The sequence below is a fragment of the Coffea arabica genome, chromosome 6e, assembly GCF_036785885.1.
Source record: "Coffea arabica cultivar ET-39 chromosome 6e, Coffea Arabica ET-39 HiFi, whole genome shotgun sequence".
NCBI classification, from domain to species: domain Eukaryota; kingdom Viridiplantae; phylum Streptophyta; class Magnoliopsida; order Gentianales; family Rubiaceae; genus Coffea; species Coffea arabica.
In genome coordinates, this window is record NC_092321.1 from 24237812 (window position 1) to 24256666 (window position 18855).

At 38.2% G+C, this 18855-nt stretch overlaps 3 protein-coding genes across 4 annotated transcripts; all 3 read right to left on the minus strand.

Annotated features, from left to right (window-relative positions):
- Positions 1-239: 239 nt before the first annotated feature.
- On the minus strand, positions 240-857 carry LOC113696623 (uncharacterized). Its single transcript, XM_027216011.1, has one exon. The coding sequence runs from the start codon at positions 855-857 to the stop codon at positions 240-242; it is 618 nt and encodes a 205-aa protein (XP_027071812.1).
- A 1718-nt stretch (positions 858-2575) lies between these two features.
- LOC113696624 (uncharacterized) lies at positions 2576-4286 on the minus strand. The gene is made up of 2 exons (XM_027216012.1): positions 3345-4286; positions 2576-3190 (listed from the first exon to the last, which is right to left on the minus strand). Exons 1-2 carry the CDS (start codon positions 4284-4286, stop codon positions 2576-2578), a joined length of 1557 nt encoding a protein of 518 aa, XP_027071813.1.
- Positions 4287-5823: 1537 nt separating this feature from the next.
- On the minus strand, positions 5824-18484 carry LOC113697295 (SNF1-related protein kinase catalytic subunit alpha KIN10-like). Of its 2 annotated transcripts, XM_027216852.2 has the most exons (12): positions 18347-18484; positions 18083-18172; positions 16611-16804; positions 14111-14295; positions 9617-9799; positions 9410-9541; positions 9150-9335; positions 7837-7926; positions 7681-7764; positions 7200-7280; positions 6850-7107; positions 5824-6248 (listed from the first exon to the last, which is right to left on the minus strand). In XM_027216852.2, exons 3-12 carry the CDS (start codon positions 16795-16797, stop codon positions 6135-6137), a joined length of 1500 nt encoding a protein of 499 aa, XP_027072653.1. In that variant the 5' UTR covers positions 16798-16804; positions 18083-18172; positions 18347-18484; the 3' UTR covers positions 5824-6134. The 2 variants fall into 2 exon arrangements, with proteins under 2 accessions (XP_027072653.1, XP_027072654.1); XM_027216853.2 differs by lacking the exon at positions 18347-18484 and having other exon boundaries at positions 7200-7274; positions 18083-18222.
- Positions 18485-18855: the final 371 nt, after the last annotated feature.

Below are 18855 nucleotides of genomic sequence, written 5' to 3' on the forward strand. Positions count from 1 at the left end.
ACTAACTTCCTATTGCTACAATCCTATTGGTCCACGTGTCCTGCTGATGTCAGAATTTGTTACACCGTTGCAATCACGTTCTTTGAGTTGTTTTCCCAGTGAAAGCGTGACTTGACTTCCACGCCTTCCGTAGCTCCTCTTCACTTCATTCCACGTTCTCTTCTAGAACCACGCCTTCACATTTCCTGTAGCTTAAGTTCTGCTTCATGACAATTGCCCCTTCTTATACAATCTTGTCCTCAAGATTCAAACTCAGGGAATTCCCTTTCAATTCGTTCAGCATCTTCCCACATAGCTTCAGCTGGTGTAGTATCCCACCAGTGAATGAGCCATGGCACAGCTGCAACATTCTTCTTCTTGACAATTCTTCGATCTAGTACAGCCATTGGTTCAACTCTAAGATGTCCCTTTTCGTCCACATTTGGCAGCTGGAGTACAGGAGTTGTATTGTTTCCCACCTTCTTCTTTAACAAGGACACATGGAAGACATGATGTATTTTGGATCCTTCAGGCAGCTTAAGCTTGTATGCTATCTTCCTTATCTTCTGTATCACTTGATAAGGTCCAAAATATTTGGCAGACAACTTGGTGTTTCCCCTGAGCTCCACAGTAGTCTGTCTGTGAGGCTGCAACTTCAAGTACACCCAGTCTCCTACACTGAAGGTTCTCGCACTCCTCTTTTGGTCAGCATACAGTTTCATTCTGTCTTGAGCCTCCTGTAGATTCCTTTTAAGTAGCTCATCCAGTTTCTGCCTGTCTTTCAAATGGTCTTCTACAGTGGCCACCTTGGGATGAGTGTAAGGTCCTAGTGCCAGTTGGGGAGGGGGTATTCCATATAGAGCTTCAAATGGACTCATTTGAATGGCAGTGTGGTAGGTGGTGTTACACCACCATTCCGCGAGAGAGAGCCAGCTCTTAGGCTCTAGGTGAGTCATACACCTCAGGTACATCTCCAGCACTTGATTCACCCTCTCAGATTGGCCATCTGTTTAAGGGTGGTATGCAGTGGTTAGGTCCAATTTAGACCCCAGCAGAGTGAACATCTCAGTCCACAATTGGCTAGTGAATACCTTGTCTCTATCAGAAAGCATGCTGAGAGGCAATCCATGTAGTTTACAAACTTGATCTAGGAATAACCTAGCCACTGTTGGTGCATCAAAGGGGTGTGATAAGCTGATAAAGTGAGCTGACTTGGTGAATCTGTCTACTACTACCATAATTGTGTCCTTCTTCTCAGATGTGGGTAGCCCCTCAATGAAGTCCATGGTGACATGGCTCCAAGAGTATTGGGGAATAGGGAGTGGCTGTAGGAGTCCTGGATAGGCTGTGTGCTCATCCTTGCACTTTCTACATGTATCACATTGCAGCACAATACTCCTGATGTCCCTATACATGCCTGGCCCTGAGATAGCTGGCTTGTACTCCCGAGTGTCCTCCTAGCTGGGACTCATGTAGTGTAGCAATGATCTTTCCTTCTTACTTCTCCTGCTGTGCCAACTACCATCCTGCCTTTGTACTTGAGCACTTCATCCTGATAAAGAGTAGTCTGGTGGACTACCAGGTGTGAGTAACAGCTGCCTGATCAGATTCTGTACCTCTTCATCCCCTTGATAACTCTCTATGACTTTCTTCATCCATTCTGGAACAACACAAGTCAATTCAGTACAGTCTCCTTCCTCCTTGCTTGCTCTTCTGGATAGAGCATCTGCAGCCACATTCTCTTTCCCCTTCCTGTATTGGATTTCATAGCTCAGTCCTAATAGCTTGGTGAGCCATTTCTGCTGAAGTGTTGTGGTGACTCTCTGGTCTAGGAGGTACTTAAAGCTCTGATGATCAGTCCTAATGATGAAGTGATTCCCCTCCAGGTAGTGCCTCCATTTCTGATAGCAGTTACCAAGGCTAGAAATTCCTTCTCATAAATGGACATTCCCAAATTTTTGGGTCCCAAATTCTGGCTTAAGAATGCTATTGGCCTCCTGTCCTGCATTAACACTGCTCCAATACCTCCATAGCAAGCATCAGTCTCCATTTCAAAAGGCTTAGTGAAATCAGGTAAGGCCAGCACAGGGGTGCTGCACATTGCTAACTTGAGTTTTTGAAAAGCCTCATCTGCTTCTGCACTCCAGTGAAATCCCTCCTTCTTCAGTAATATGGTGAGAGGTTTTGCAATCGTTCCATACCCCTTCACAAACTTCCTGTAATACCCTGTTAAGCCAAAGAACCCTTTAAGTTCTTTAACAGAGACTGGCTTGGGCTAGTTCATCATACTCTCCACCTTCTTAGGATCTGCCATTACTCCTTTTTCTAAGATAATATGGCCAAGGTACTCCACCTCTGTCTGTGCAAAGGAATATTTACTTCTTTTGGCATACAACTGTTGCTCCTTCAGTATGTTCAGCACTTTTGCTACCTACTGGATGTGTACTTCCAAGGAGAAGCTGTAGATCAATATGTCATCAAAGAAAACCAAGACATATTTCCTCAACTGATCCCTGAAAATGTGATTCATGAGGTTCTGGAATGTTGCCGGAGCATTGGTCAGGCCAAAGGGCATGACCTTGAACTCATATAGTCCTTAGTGAGTCCTGAAGGCTGTCTTGTGTCTATCCTCTATCTTAACTCTGATTTGATCGTAACCAGCCCTCAAGTCGATTTCGGTGAAATATCTGGATCCATGTAGTTCATCAATCAGTTCATCTATCAGTGGCATAGGGAATTTGTGCTTTAGTGTAAGCTCATTAAGCTGTCTATAGTCCACACAAAACCTCCAGCTACCATCCTTCTTCTTAACTAGCTGCACTGGGGATGCAAAAAGGCTATTGCTAGGTTGTATAATTCCCATTTGTAGCATCTCCTTCACCAACCTCTCTATCTCTGATTTTTGTACGTAGAGGCATCTGTATGGCCTAATCTGGAATGGGGCAGCTCCTTCCTTCAATGGAATACTGTGGTCATGGCTCCTAATTGGAGGCATGCCTTGTGGCTCAGCAAATACTCCTTCAAATCTGCCTAGTAAATCTTTCATTTCTGCTGGTATCACTTCAGGGTCCTCACCTTCCTCCTCTACTACATATAGCTGGGCAGTTATCCCATATGCTTGTTTTCTCTTCCATTTGGCTAATTTACTTCCCTTGATGGCCCTAAGTTTTAGCTCACTAACTTCCCCCTTCAACTCCACTGGTTGCCTCCCCTGCAGAAACCTCATGGAGAGTTGTCCTCATGGAGAGTTGTCTGAAATCAAACTCAATAGGGCTATACCTGGCTAGACAATCTACTCCCAAAACCATGTGACAGCTCCCCAGTTTTAATGTATTGAACTGATGTTCGAATTTATACCCCTGTACTTCCCACCGCAAAGTCCCATGCAACTGTCTAGATTCCAATTTTTCTCCATTGGCAACCTTGACAATCAAGGGTGTCCCAATGGCATGTAGTTGTAAGGTCTCTGCCAACTTTTCATCAACAAAACAGTGAGTACTGCCACTGTCTACCAGTATTATGATCTCTCTCCCTGCTAGTCTACCATTCAGTTTAAGAGTCTTATGTTCAGTTCCCCCTGCCAATGCATGGATAGACACTTCTATGTTTTCATTACTCAACTCCTCCTCAGGACAGTCACAGAATTCTTCTGCATCGTTCCCTTGTTCCTCTTGAGTCCCCCCTATACCCACAGACTCATCCACCAGTATATAATTCATGTGAGCTTGTTTGCAAACATGTCCCAAGGTATATGGTTCATCACACTTAAAACACAACCCTTTTTCCCTCCTGTAGCTAAGTTTAGATGGAGTGATCCTTTTGAAATGATCTGTTGTATGAGCTCCTATTCTAATATTTTTATTGGGAATGGGTTCCAGCCTCTTATGTTGGAAGTTAGGCCACTTCATTTTAGTATGTGGGGGGAAGTTCTGTTTGTTAACAGGTGGGTTAGTGGATGAGGAAGAGTATTTTTGTATCAACGTCCCCTGTGTTTTCCTAATGGCTTCCAGGTTCTTCTCCTGCAGTTTAGCAGCTTCAATGGTGTCTGCTAAGGTAAGGGGTTTTGTCATCCTAACCATACTCACTATTTCCTCCTTCAAGCCACTGAGAAAACATGATTTATAATAAGAATCAGGTTGTCCAGGAAGGGATATCATTACCATGGATTTCAGCTGCTCAAACCTCTCCAGGTACTCAGCTACACTTCCAGTCTGCATCAGCTTGTTAAACTCTTCTATGGCCTCTTCTGGATCTCCTTCTCCAAACCTCTCGCACACTGCTACTGCAAGCTCCTTCCATGGAACCATTCCCCTCTCATGGAACCAGATATCTGCCTTCTCCTTGAAATAGAGCTAAGCAATGTCTGATTTCATCCCCTTTTCTACTCCGTGGATCTGGAAATACTTGTTTGCCCTCCTGACCCATTCTCTGGGGTTATCTCCATCAAATGAAGGGAAATCCATCTTTGGTAACCTGGCTCCCCATTTTCCCCCCATCCTCTCAGCCTTATTTGTGGTTGTGTCCATCCTTGGATCATTCCCAGAACTACCCCCTTCTACCTCCTTTCCCTTGTCATTCAATTTGGCCATGATCTGAGCCATCATATTCATCATCCCTTCATACTTTTGGTCCAGACTTTTAATAGCTTTATCGGTACCTTCCTGTCGATGTTCTATGGCCCTCACTGCCTGTTCCAGTCCATCACTCTTATTGGCAAAGGTTCTCATAACACTCCCCAAGTCAGTAAGGTCCTTCCTGATGTCTTCCTGTGATTTAGTCATCCCAATGGCTCGTAGGTGACTCTGATACCTCTGTAATGGTATCAAACCAGAGGGCAACTAACTCTAGCAGCTTAAGGTTGAAGCAATGGAATAATAACAGAAGTAAAGCTAACTTGAGTGAATTGTGAATAAGATTGTATTAGGAAATAAGCTCAGATATAGAATTGGTGGTTACAGTGAAGAAGATGAACAGAAATGCAGGAAAACTAGAGAAAAGGAAAGTAAAGAATGAGAGGAAAATCTCTCAAATCAATACACTGAATTCTGAATATTCTCTGCCCTTAACCATACAAAAAGCTCCTATATAAAGCCAACGACTGATAACTAACTTCCTATTGCTACAATCCTATTGGTCCACGTGTCCTGCTGATGTTAGAATTTGTTACACTGTTGCAGTCACGTCACGTTCTCTGAGTTGTTTTCCCAGTGAAAGCTTGACTTCACTTCTACGCCTTCCGTAGCTCCTCTTCACTTCATTCCACGTCTTCTCTTCTGGAACCACGCCTTCACATTTCCTGTAGCTTAAGTTCTGCTTCATGACATGGACAAGGTTACATACTTGGATGACAAACTTTCTCGATCAAGGGATTGCCCTTTGTAATGGTAATACTCACGTTATGCTGTTCGGATTGCAATTGGAAACTTTTCCCCTTTTAGTTAGGGCTGCCCCTTGAAGCTCTGGAGAAGCGAGGGAGGTACAGAGGCATTGTCTCATCAAATCTTGCTAAAAATAACTTTAACGAGTCATGACACCTCTATTTTTCTCAAGAAGTGGAAGCTGGAAGGGGGAACTTGGTTAATAACCAAGAGATGTCTCTCCATGCAAGGTTTTGTCCTTGATTCAGGCACACAATGACTAAACAGAATTTCATCCTGTTAGAGGTCTTAGAAAACAAAAATCTATGGTTCCTTATCAACTATTGCCATCGACATAGGACCTTTTCATCACTTGTCTAATCTTTGCATAAGCAATTAAGCATATAGGCTGTTGTATGCATGGAAGCTCTCCAAACTGAACAGAATCTTGAACCAGAAACAAAGGAAAGTAACAAAGTCCCACATATAAGAGGCAAAAATTTCGAATAAATCAAAGACAAATTTCTGTATACGTGAAATGTTGAGCAATGACCATAGCACTCGTCAAATACACGTTAAGATTTCTCATCTGTAGAAGTCACTAGTTATTGTATAATCATCATGCTAAAACATCCAAAGGTAGCACCAATATAAGATGTACCCTCATGAAACAGCAAGAGGTTATGAATTAACCTATCAGTCCACCTGTATAGGTTAAATTCTTCAGCAAAGAAGACAGCAGACTGCCAAAAGCTTCTCAGGGAGCTGTAAATCATTCTGCACTCTGCATCCAGCAGGCTACATTACTCCAACAGCAAAAAGAAACGATGCACAGATTTCAAGGAAGAGAAATGGTGGCCCGTTCAACCATTGCAAATCCACAACGTACAACTCTGTGCTACCTCGGTAAAGCTGTAGGGAAAAAGGAATGTTAATTCATGAAATTATATGATCTCATGCAAAAGAAAAATATGTTACAGACAAGTCCTGAAGAACGTTGCAATTTATTGCACAGTTTCTATGCTTTAGCTGAGTGATTACTGAACATTGCTAGTTCCTCAAGTATCAAAAACGAGTAAACCAGCTACTGGCTAAATATGAAAACAAGGAAATCTCATCTTTCTTGTTAGTGCATAATGATGCTTTTCTTCTTACACACTGCATTATTCTTATTGTTTAATTCATCCATTAGAAGGAATAGCTTTACCTCAACAAGCAAGCACATAAACTCAACGACTGGTACAATTAGTGCCTGACGCTGATCAAAGATCACACAAGTTCAGACTAATTAGAAGGCCCTAATCAACTTTGACTCAAAATCAAGAAAAACTGCTTATCAGAGCCACTTTTGTTTGAACATAAAGTGGCTATTGTAGTCAAGTACAACATGCTGTACCATGCTGCCTTGTGGATTATGCAGTAAACTTATAACCAAATGGTAACAACATTTTCTCATGATCTTCCATTTCTCAAGTTCAAGAACATAAGTAGAAAACCAAAAACTGTTTCTCACCTGCAATTCAAACTTAACAACATCATGCTTTCTAATGCCCATCCCATTAGCAGCTGTACTTGGCTCTGTTTTGCCATCGACAGGCTTTGTTTGAGGTATTTGGGGGAACTGATCAACAAATTTTCCATTTAAAGCTTTGGAAGATGGAGGGTTCCATAGACATTTCATGTTATAAGGTCCTATTCGCTTCCACTGCACATTTATGCTATGAAAAACTTTTAAAACATCCATCATAGTTTGATGCGGAGATGCCTGAGACTGGACATAAATGAAACCAGCAATGTTTAAATTCAGAGAAGAATATCCGTTATCACAACTAAAATTATGTTGGCATGATTGATCAATGTTACCTTAAACCCAAGTGTCCACTTCTGTTCAAGAGCAGAAACAGACCTCAAGAAAATTCGAGTGTGGTCGAACAACTCCTGCGACTACAACAAAATTACTTCAACTGAAAGTCTTTGCTAAGTAATTTACTAGTGCATGATATGGTTTTCTATGTAGTTTTGTCTCAAGGATCTGTTGTTACTGTGAGAAAATATTTGGCCTTGGACAATTTTGCTAGTCTAATAGCACTTTATACAGGAATTACCAGGAATCTGTCAATTATCAAAGACAAAGTGGTGCTCTAGTCTACCTTCATTTTCCAGCTTTACCTTCCCACCCCACCTTCCCAGGCCATTTATATAAATATTCCTATCACAACTTCCACTGAAAAATCATAAGAAAATGGTTTTCATCTACATAACAAAATACTTTTTTTTCAATTAGGTTGCTTTTTTCTCTTCCCCTCCTTTGGTGCAGATGGGATTGAGGAAAGAATCAACTTACGGAAGATTCCCGAAGCTCGCTTCTACCATAACTAAAGCGACCTTGAAACTGACGATGCAACAGCAGATAATATGTGACTGTGATCTGAAATTTTACAGCATGTCAGACGACCAATCAAATTGAGAATTCAGATTGTAATTGATAAAGCTTTAACACCTCATTTTGCAGATGATTGAGAACAGACCCAATCACTTCACAAATATCAAAGCCCATGTTAACCATTTCTCTAACAACTTCCTCATCTACCTGTCAAAGTCAACAGAAAACTTGGTTAATTGCTGGAAATTGTTGATCAGACATCACCAAGTACATGCAATAATTAGAGAGCAGAAACTTGTTGCAATACAAAATTCACCATACAAATGCATAATAATTTAAGATTTAATCCTAACAATGTTTAAAATAGACCAAGAAAAATGAATAGAATATTTGAGCATGCAAGTGTAATAAAGTTATTGGACTTATCACCATTTGTGAAATAATTTAAGTCAATTACGCTTGGGATTGCGTGTAATATTCATGTAAAGAAGATAAGTCCTTCAGAAATGGCTGTTAAGCATAATCCACAACACCAAATATGGAATGATATTCAAGTCAAGCACTTCATTGTTTACATAATTAATGTAAGGTGCGATTCCATATATATGGGACTATGGCTTCATAATATACTTCAAGAAGAAAAAGAAACCTTCAAGTTGACCTAAAGTTGAATTAAGGAACATGATTCTGTTTTTATCAGAGCTTTTGGAAATATATATTTTAGAAAAACATTTCAATGTCCAGTGTATTTATATTCTGGGAAGAAAATTTTGAAGTCCTGTTAGGGAAAACCAAAGGGTATTATAGTTAAGACAAGTGCTACTGGAAATATGCAGGAAATAAAATAGTTGGTACCAAACATATAACAAGCAGTTGGAGAAAAATACTCAAAATTCCGGGGCACTGATTAATGTTTCTTGTGCGCATAAGCATTGGTTAGAGAAATCACATAGGTAAATTATTGTGACAGTGTCAGTGACAGAGACAAAGTTTAACATGCATGCCCTTGCATAAGAAGGAAATCATTATTGAGACAGGTAATGTGATTCTTATTAATTATGACACCAATCCTATCTGACAAATAATTACCTTTTACTTTTAAACACTGGCTTTTAACAAAAACAACAAAAGAGAAACAAAATAAAGTTAAGCACCTTACTAATCCTATCAATGCAACTGCATTACCAGGTTGTAGAATATGATGGATAAATAATAGCATGAATCCAATGATGAGATCTAAGCCTGAAAGAAACTAACTCATTATGTTTCAAAATGTTCCTCATTTCTAAGGCAAATATCCTTCATGTTTTCCTCCTATAATAAGTTGCTATTGCAGTATTGCCAATTAAAAAACTAAAATTATAACAATGGCAGACATGCAATCTACCAAAAATTGGACTACTTTGTGATCGAGAGACTGCTCATATCACCTTTGTTGTATCATATAATGACTCAATTGTTGCATTTGATATATACCGCGGGATGTGTTGCTGAAACCATGGATGCTGGCGTATTTCAGGAATGGATATGCGGTCCACAGGGTTGACCTCAAAAATCCTTGCAATCAAGTCATTTGCACCCCTTGACATGTGATTTGAGACTGTGTAACTACCATTCTAGCAGCAAAAGAACCAAGACTGCTGAGTGAAAAGTGAACATTTAGGAAAAGAATTTCAATTATCTAACCTACCCTTATTTTTGCATATAATCCAGGAAGGTTATCATCATCAAAAGGAAGCCTTCCGCAGATTAGAGCATATAAGATAACTCCACAACTCCATACATCAGCTTCAGGACCAGCATAAAGTCGATTACCCACAACCTGAGTTCAGAACAATGCAATTGTCATTGTGCACAACATTATATAGTTGTAACCAATTAAGAATGTAGACCCAACCTCTGGAGCAGCATAATTTGGGCTCCCACAGCTTGTTTTGAGGAAATGGCCATCACGCATTATATTCCCAAGTCCAAAGTCAGCAATTTTGACATTGCGTTTAGAATCCAACAGTAGGTTTTCTGGCTTGAGGTCCCGATGAACCACCATGTGATGGTGGCAATACTCAATACCTGAGATTATCTACTTTAAACTTTATCTGATTAGTACAGACAACCTCATTTATCTCTTAAACAAAATCTAGAAAGCATATTAGATTACATCCAAAGAATTAAAGTTGAAACATTTTCTTATTTAATTAAGGGTTAAAAACATAAAAGCCCCCTGTGCTATAGCTATTACACATAAAAACTCCTTGTGGTTTCAAATCATACCTATCGATACCCCATGGTTTGAAAGAAAATGCATTTTCGACGGAAATCGTTAAAGTAAACGCGATTATCAACCACGCACTGAAAAGGAGCGTGGTTGCTTCGGAAAATGGTTTTTTAACTCAAAGTTTGAGCTGATATACCTCTTGTGCCCTTGACAACTTATTAAAACTTCAAGCCAATCAGCTTCTTCGGCATTTTGCAGCAACCCAGCTTCTTTGACCGAAGAATTGCTCAAGCTCTTGCCTCCTTAAGATCGAGGAGGAAAATCTGCAGGCTTTCCCTGTCGCTGTCGGAGTTTGATTGCTATAACAATCGGGAATTTGGCTGATAATTGCCTCTCTCTCTCTCTCTCGGTTACTAGAGATGGAGCTGGGGATTCGGATGATAGAGATGAAACTGTACCTGGCAATCGGGATTAAAATGATGCTTCTCACCTTCCATTCCCTGGGACTAGATAGCCATAAATGGGCATGCAGCCATAGAAGCTCTGGTGCAGCAGCTCTCTAGCTGCATTGAACCCTCGAAGTGAATACCTCTCCTCGATCCATAAAAAAAAAACGGAATCCCGGGCGATTCGAGCGAGTAGGCCCCGGCGGAGCCCGCAGCCTTTCATTAAGCCGCCCTCAACATCTGAGATACTGAATCAAAGTGATCGCCTCTGCAGGTCTATCATCCGCTTCCCTGGCTGCATGCCTTATCTCTCTCTCGCTCTCCATTCAACTACCAGACAAGCAAGGAAGGAAATTCATTACTTCCCTTCTTCTCCCCATGGTCGAGCCAGCCAGCTTAACTTCGGCATGAAAAAAGGAGTTCCGCCAATGTGTTTTGATTTATTCCTCATGACTTTCCTTTTACCCCCATGAGGAAGACTGGAGCTGGCACTCATACTAACATGGATTTCTTCCTACTTTGATAAGAACCGCGAGGGCAATTATCAATTTTTCGCGAGGGCACTAATTCCTTCACCAATTTTTCGCTTATATTGTTAGGGCATTTATGTCTTTTCACTGACCTCCGTTTCCTTTAACGATTTCCGTCGAAAATGCACTTTCTTTCAAACCATAGGGTACCGATAGGTATGATTTGAAACCACAAGGGGTTTTTATGTGTAATAGATATACTACAGGGGGCTTTTATGTTTTTAACCCTTTAATTAAGTATTATGAACTGTGGCATATAAGTCATCCACAGTAAAGAATCCAACACATCCAAGTGTGAAACCATCCAAAAAAGCTTGAGCAATATAATTTATCCTAAGTTTAAACTGTTGAAGGATGCTTTAACATAAAGAACGTCCCATTGTATCTGTTCCCTAACTACTACTTTTCCAAGCATTCAATCTCATTGCGTACTATTATACAAGGAATTATATGTGCATTAACTTGCAAAGATGATAAAGCATATTTAATAGATTGCAAGCTTCATAAACATCAGAGGCTAATGCATTAGGTTTTAGCTAAGTCTACGGTATGAGTGACACCATATACTAAGTAAACATGTGAGCAAGGCGTTCACAGGTTCCCATCCCCCAACCCCAAATACAAGCAACTCCACATCTGTAATATAATATAATGCAGTTCAGTATTTTGTATAATAGTTCTCCTCCTTGTGCCTCTCCACCGCTCTCTTTCCCACAAACAACCTGTAAGAAAGATTCATACTTCAACTACTTTCAAATGAATGGCACTCTTTGAAGAAATTTTGAATTATCTGTGTAATTGTCAACAAAACAATTTATATCTTGCTTGTGTTTGACTATGAGCGCATCTCTGCACCCTAGACTAGTCAGGGCCCGCTTTGCTTGCCATGTAACATCATAACTATTATTTACATGGCAAACATAACTATTATTTACAGCAAGAGTTTGACAGGACCAGAAGATTTTCTTGCTTGGGAGGTTAAAGTGAAGATTCTCCACTATGTTGTCCTCGAGCCGAAGGACTTGAATCTTTTGCTAAGGAGGATCCACAAATAATTGATGTGAAACTTTTTAGTAATAATTATCTAGTCCAAATTCAGAGTCTCCAATTTGGCGTGAAGTCCGTGATATGTTGTTTAAACATACTTTCAGGCCAAAGAAGCAGAAAGCTTTATTCCAGAATACGAGAAACTAAAATAAGCAATTCCTTTAAAATCTCTGTTATCAGTAATCAAAATGTTTTTGGGCCAGAAGTATGAGTTACACGTATATAATGGCAATCATTCTTTTATACCAGCGAGATGTTTCTTCTCTTCCACATGCATATGCTCTCTCAGACTTGTATGGCTACAATCCTTGTTAGTGTATGACAGTATTATTGGAAATTGAAATAAAAAAAAAATGCTTCAACCTGGAAGAAAAGAGTTCAAATGAAGTTCAAATGTTTATTTATCTTAATCAGTCCATTTTCAGGCCAACTGTAACTTCTATAACACTTGAAAGAAACACATTTAAGTTATCTCTTGAATCCAAATTCTGAGATGAATTACATCCAAGGAGAAGTTTGACTACAAACTTTTATGTTACTTGCACGAGAAATTACATACCAAACATTAATGCCAATAAAGTGCCTATGAGTGTTTTCTATCCCAGTCTTTCTCTGCCCCTTACATGATATGCTTCTGTTTGGTTCGTTCACTGTTAGAAGTCAAACTTTTAAGTTGATTAATCACATGTAGAAGTCAACTAGGACAGAAAAATCTCAAGTGATATTGTGGCTTAATTCAACCATTAGCATAACTGAAATGTAATACGTTGTCAGACATATATTCTATGGAGATGGTTACAATGGTTCTATGCAGACTTGTGCTTAAGGAGTTTTAGACAAGTGGTTTGAGCCTTCATTATTGACCATCTATACCCAAGCCATTGCAAGAGGTATAAAGAAAGTGATGCCCAAAACTTTTCAAACAAAGAAAAACAGTTCTATGCCCAAAACAGTTCTATTCCCAAAACTTTTCACTATCTGCTGCATAGGTCGGAGTCTTAGCTCCTTATAGTACCCATCCAACTTTCCTTCCAGTACCATAAAGCATATTGATTGGTACTAGTGTTTAGATGAGAATTAGTACTCCCCAGTACATTCCAATTCAACACTTGAGAAATACTCTAATTCTGCAACTAAAGTTGTAAACTACAGCCAATACATTAATAGCAACTAGGGACCAACCACTTTAGGCCATTGATTTTGGCTTCAACATGTTTCTGGGTTCATTCACCCCAAGAAAGTTGACACCTTCTTTTGGTGAGCTATTTTATAATCACAGCTAGTGCCACCATAAAGTTCAAGCTGACAATTTGAGGATTTTTTTGGTTGAACTTTTCACTAACCAAAAGAAAACCCTCATTTCATTAATAGCCACTAGAGTTTCATCCATACTTCATTGAACTCTTGCACATTGATCTGCTTTGACATCTTTTGCAACCATTTTGTTTCAAACTTCAGGAGAAAAGGGTAAAAAAAAGGTCTAAGTAGAGAATATGCATAGGACCAGCATCTGACTCCCTTTACACATTTATTTTCTGCCTCCTATCCAGGTTGCCTTGCCCTGCTAAATATGTTTCTGCTACTAACTCTAGCTTTCCTAGATAAATGACTTTTCAAATTCTATTTCCAGATAATAGTCTTATGTTCATTGGAGTAAATATTCATATATCTTATTAGTGTTACAATTTCGACCTTCTCAATCTCTTAATTATGAATAAGAATCATATCTTGGTTTTGGCTTGTGAAAGTACTTGAATGATTGATTCATCTCAGGTGATGCTCCTGTTTCCCTTTTCCATTCTTACATAATCTAAGATTCTCTTTGTTTGCATATATGGGAGCTCCTTTTCAGTTTTTATGGCACATTTGTCATCTGTCCCATCCCTTTAAGTTAATGAATGAGAAGATTTTAGTTGAAAAGACCAAGCTAGTGATTTCTGATTGTCCACTTATATTTGATGTCAGCTGCATAAAATATCAAAGCAGATGAAACAAAAAAGCTACTTGAATCAAACTAACCAAGATGTGCAGAAACTTAAACTATTCAAGGTGCATGCTTGTTTAGTCAATAACACGTGTCTGAATAAAATAACATATAAGCATATAGAAAATGAATAGTGGGATGAATTTTCCATTACAGCTACTGAACGTACCTGTTGAAAGAAGTGGCGGGCTTCATCCTCATTCAATCTACCTTTCTCTGTGATGTAGTAAAATAGTTCACCAGAATTCATATACTCCATAACCACATATATGTGGGAAGTTGTTTCTATAACTTCAAAGAGCCGAACAATATGAGGATGTGAAAGCTGCCTCATTATATTAACTTCTCTTCTAACTGGACCAGAAGAGGAAAAGGATGTTTATTTGGTCAAATATTAAATTTAGAAAGGCTTCAGCCTTCTAGTAATAAATTAGGACAAAAGATCAATTATATCAAGAAGCAAGTTTTTTGGTGGCATGAAACGCTTTGAACAGAATATTGGTTCGACACTGAGTAATTTTTTCCATAGGTCATGCATACTGCGAATGACAGGAAATACTGAAATTGCATATCGACAGAACCAAGAAAGCCATGACTTCCGTCAAATTTTGACAGTCTTCCTCTAATGCAAGCATACTTGAAATTTATAATCTCAAAATTTCCAGTAATTCCAAGTGCCATGTTTCTGGAATTTTATTTGCTCATTAAAATTTTGAGTTCATTTCAAACACAAGATGGAAAAATAGAGAAGAGATATATGGGATAGGTAAGAGGCAGAGCTTCACCAAGTGGAGTTCCTGGTTGTTGGTGAAAAGTAGGAGGCACAAACTTGAAAACAAGTTAGAGGAGAATATGATCAATTGATAGCTCAGATTCACATATCCAATTCAGATAATGATATATGCAACAACATTTCAACCAGAGAGCACATAAGACCATCTTTATTCTACTGGTTTAAATCCAACGCCCACTGTCACAGACCTGGAATCAGTTGACAAATTTGGATATTTAATCCAAACTCAAGATAGATCTAGCTAACTGATGAATAAAGATTAACAAGAATAATACCATGGAATTCGTCAGGGACAAGGCACATATCAAACTTGCTGTGGTGGTTATCAAGTTAAGGAGGCAATGGTGAGCTTGGAACAGTGGAGGAAAAAAAATTCCCAAAAGCTTCAGGATAAAGCTAGTGGCTAAAGCGCATTTGCTGTCATAAAATTGGAAAACCATTCGACTGCATCTATTCGAAAAAACTTATGTGGTTATTCAAAATAGTTGTGTCGTCAGGATGATTAGATACACACTCAGAATGTGAATCCAGTCAAATTCTGTCGCCTAAATGTTCTTAAACATGCATTTCACAACCCAAATTCTGCTGCTTTCTGATAATCATGGAGAACATAAGCAATAAAGCCAACCTAAACTTCACAATCATCAAGTTTAAGTAAGAACATATTCTGCTTAAAGATATATTATTGAAACAACAAATACCCATGTTGGTTTAAATGCACTGGAATTTCGTCAAATGGACTGAGCTTAAGTACAAGAACAAATTACTGCTCACAGTTTCTAATCAAAGTCCATACATGACTAGAGTATTCATTGTTGCAATGAATATTTAATGCCTATCAAACACAGATAGCTGGCATAGAAGTTAAGGCAAGTGAACTGTATACCTAAAATTGCAAATCTTGGACTGATGAAAAATCTTATGAAATAATCTTATTAATATGTTGTGGGCTCAAACTAATCAAAGGTACCTTATTGATGAACATTGCCATATAGAACACTTTACTTTAGAAGGACATTAAATGTTTTGAAGATATACATTGCAAGTGAATATACAAAAAAAAAATAAAATATTTTTATTGGACTAAATTAGAGTCTAATTCAGACCATATGAAAAGATGAAATTTTGGTGGACAGTGATGTTAGATTCTGAATTATTTACTATACACAGCACCAGATTCACTTTCGGTATTTTAAATCAAAATTAAGTACTCTTTTCGTGCTGAGAATTTACTCTACTGAAGAAGATGGTCCATTCACTGATAACTCCTTAAAGCTTTATCTTACAAATTTTGCTCCCTGCTTTGTGCCTCCATATAGAATGATTAAGCATAAAGGGAAAATAGGCGGGCCTATTTCTGAGTTACAGGCTGTACTGCTTGTCCCACCAAAATTCACCAACAAAAAGAAAATAAAAAGGAACTAAAATACAAGAAATTTATGTTATAAACCTGCTCTCAAGAAAGAACTCCCAGTATGTCCAACAAATAACCGTAATGACACTGATGTATAAATGCTTTGGAGGGTCCACTGGTCTATTGTTTCAGGTTCAATAGCTGTCTATCAGAGAGTGACTTAGAAACTTTATTCCCTTTCATATTCAAAATTAACCAATTCAGTTGGAACACTTAGAATGGTAAACATGCAGACAATATATGTTTAGTCCTTTTACTTTAAAGTTCATTAACATAATTTCATCATTAGACAATTAGGAATGGACTTCAACAGATTTTGTTTCTTTTCTACTGCTGTTGCATGCATGTCATCAAGAAGTCTGTTTAAGTGCAAGATAAAACCAGATTCTTGCAAAGACCCGATAAACAATGAAGCATACGCAGTGGTCCATTTATCAGAAGACTTGTAACTTTAAAATGTACCTTTCATAGTTTCAAACTCATCAAGCGTTTGACGATCAAGGATCTTTATGGCAACTTTAATCCCTGTCAAATTATGAACAGCTAGTTTGACTTTAGCAAAGCATCCGACACCCAATGTCTTGCCCAGCCTGTAGTTTGATAGAACACTCCTATAGGACTTGCGTTCCTTACTAGCTTTTCCCTCCATCTTGAAGCTGCACCAATTAACCATTCAGTTGCTAAGGTTTCCAAAATGAAAAGAAATTCATAATCACATAACTGGCAGCTAAAAATGCTTTTGCACAATAGCCACTCAAGAAAGCTATCAATGTTAAAAAGAATAAGAAAAAGAAGAAGTACCCTATGCTCTTTGATCTATGTACACCATTCAAAAGTTCTGAATAGACATCAACATACCCTTATTGTAATTCTTAATTGAAAACATTGAATAGCTATGACACAATCACTTTGAATATTGAAGTCCAACATCAGCAAAAGTAAGTTCAATCACCTTGTCACTTGAATAGATCAAAAATAATTGACAACACTCAGATATTATTGAGAGGAACACTGAATTTGTACTTTTCCCTTTTCATTTTCATTTTTTTCTTCAGAGATTTTGCAAGCGCTAAAACACAACTAAGGGTTTTAAGGACCAAATAACTTTTACTTCCATCAGCTATCAGTTTTCCTTTAGAGCCATCTCCTTTAAGACTGTCTTTTCTTTTCTTGCATATTGCTTCTACCAATTTGTTTGAGGATCACAGACTCTCTTTTATATCATACAGTGCGTTTTTCCACCATTCATTATTTTTATTTTTTTGTTATTCCAAATTAAAGAGTTAGATATATACTTTCTTCTGAAAATTCTAAATCTAACAAGTTTAATTTTTGATTGCTGTCCTGTGTACGATTAGTAAATGGCCCATCGAAAAAAAACCAGTTGATAAGGACTTTAAACTGATCACACCTCATGAGACTAGAATACAGAACAGAGCAAAGACATTATGATCTTAACGGAAAAAAAATTTCAAAATCTGTATAGTCAAAAAACAATCAACCACATAACTAAAACCGAGAATTATTTCAGAATAAAGCCATTAGACTAAAGCAATGTAGCAGAGGGGGGAAGACGTAGTTGATTTGTTCATTCAAATTACAAAGAATTGCACATAATAAAATAAAAATTTTCAACTGATGAGTTTTGAATACAGAGCAGAGTGGCCGTTTTCAAAGAAATTATGATCCTAAAGAAGCAAGTTTCAAGAACTGTATGCTCAAAACTCAAAAAATCACAAACATAGAAGCAAGAATCGTCTCAGAACAAAGCCAGCATAGCAGAGCCACAGAGAAACAACTGATTAGCTCAATCCAGCTTTAAAGAATTACACAAAACAAAACACCAGTTCGACACATGTACCCATAGAAACTAAACAAGAACTTTAATCATGCATGCATCAGAATTCAAATCAACTAAACATACTGATACAAACCTAGTCCAAAATCCAGGAACAGAGAAGAGGAAAGGAGTTGTAGACGCCTTGGAAATGCATAGATGCAACTGAATTGGGACAATTATGTATCTGTTGATGAGCAGGAGAAGCTAACAAAATCAATTGAGCATATCTTTTCATCTTGGGTACAACGTCAGACCAACGCGAATAGTAACAAATTACATGAGCGGAGCTAGAGAAAACGACAGAGAAAGGAAAAATAAAGTGAAGAAAAGACGGTGACAAGGCAATATAGAATACTACAAGTAATAGTAGTTCTTGTACTAGAAAATGTTCCATGCCAAGAAAGCCATATGTGTTTGCTTTCTAGTTGCTGGAATTCTACACTCGCACTGCCTGAGAGCTTTATTCGGTGGGAAAAAAAATGTGAGACACTCAAGCATCCCATACTTTAAAGTACTTATTTATTATTGAGTTTGGCTAAGGGACATTAATTGGCACCCGTTAAGCGTCTTTATTTTTTGTAAATAAATTCGAAAGAGTATTTAAATATAAGAGTAGAATTAAAAGACAAATACAATTACTAGAATCGAGTTAAAACTCGTTCAAATTTGATTCGCTAATTTATCAAATCAAGTTTGAATAAAAACTTGCGTTTAATAAACTTTTAAATTTAATTCGAACTCAGCTTGATTAGCATATAAGTAAAATGTATGTGTAAAAAATTCAAGCAACTCGAACTTGATTTGAGTTCGATTCGATGAAAGTTTGTTCGATCTCGACCCGAGAAGAAAACAAGACAAATTTGAACA

Coding starts and splice junctions, on each gene's coding strand:
- LOC113696623 (XM_027216011.1), bottom strand. CDS start 857: ATGAGTCCATTTGAAGCTCTATATGGAATACCCCCTCCCCAACTGGCA.
- LOC113696624 (XM_027216012.1), bottom strand. CDS start 4,286: ATGGTTCCATGGAAGGAGCTTGCAGTAGCAGTGTGCGAGAGGTTTGGA. Junction 3,191..3,344: donor ATGGGACTTTGCGGTGGGAA/GTACAGGGGTAT, acceptor AGGTTTCTGCAG/GGGAGGCAACCAGTGGAGTT.
- LOC113697295 (XM_027216852.2), bottom strand. CDS start 16,797: ATGGAGGGAAAAGCTAGTAAGGAACGCAAGTCCTATAGGAGTGTTCTA. Junction 9,800..14,110: donor CCCGCCACTTCTTTCAACAG/GTACGTTCAGTA, acceptor AGTTTAAAGTAG/ATAATCTCAGGTATTGAGTA. Junction 7,281..7,680: donor GCGAGCTTCGGGAATCTTCC/GTAAGTTGATTC, acceptor ATTTTGTTGTAG/TCGCAGGAGTTGTTCGACCA.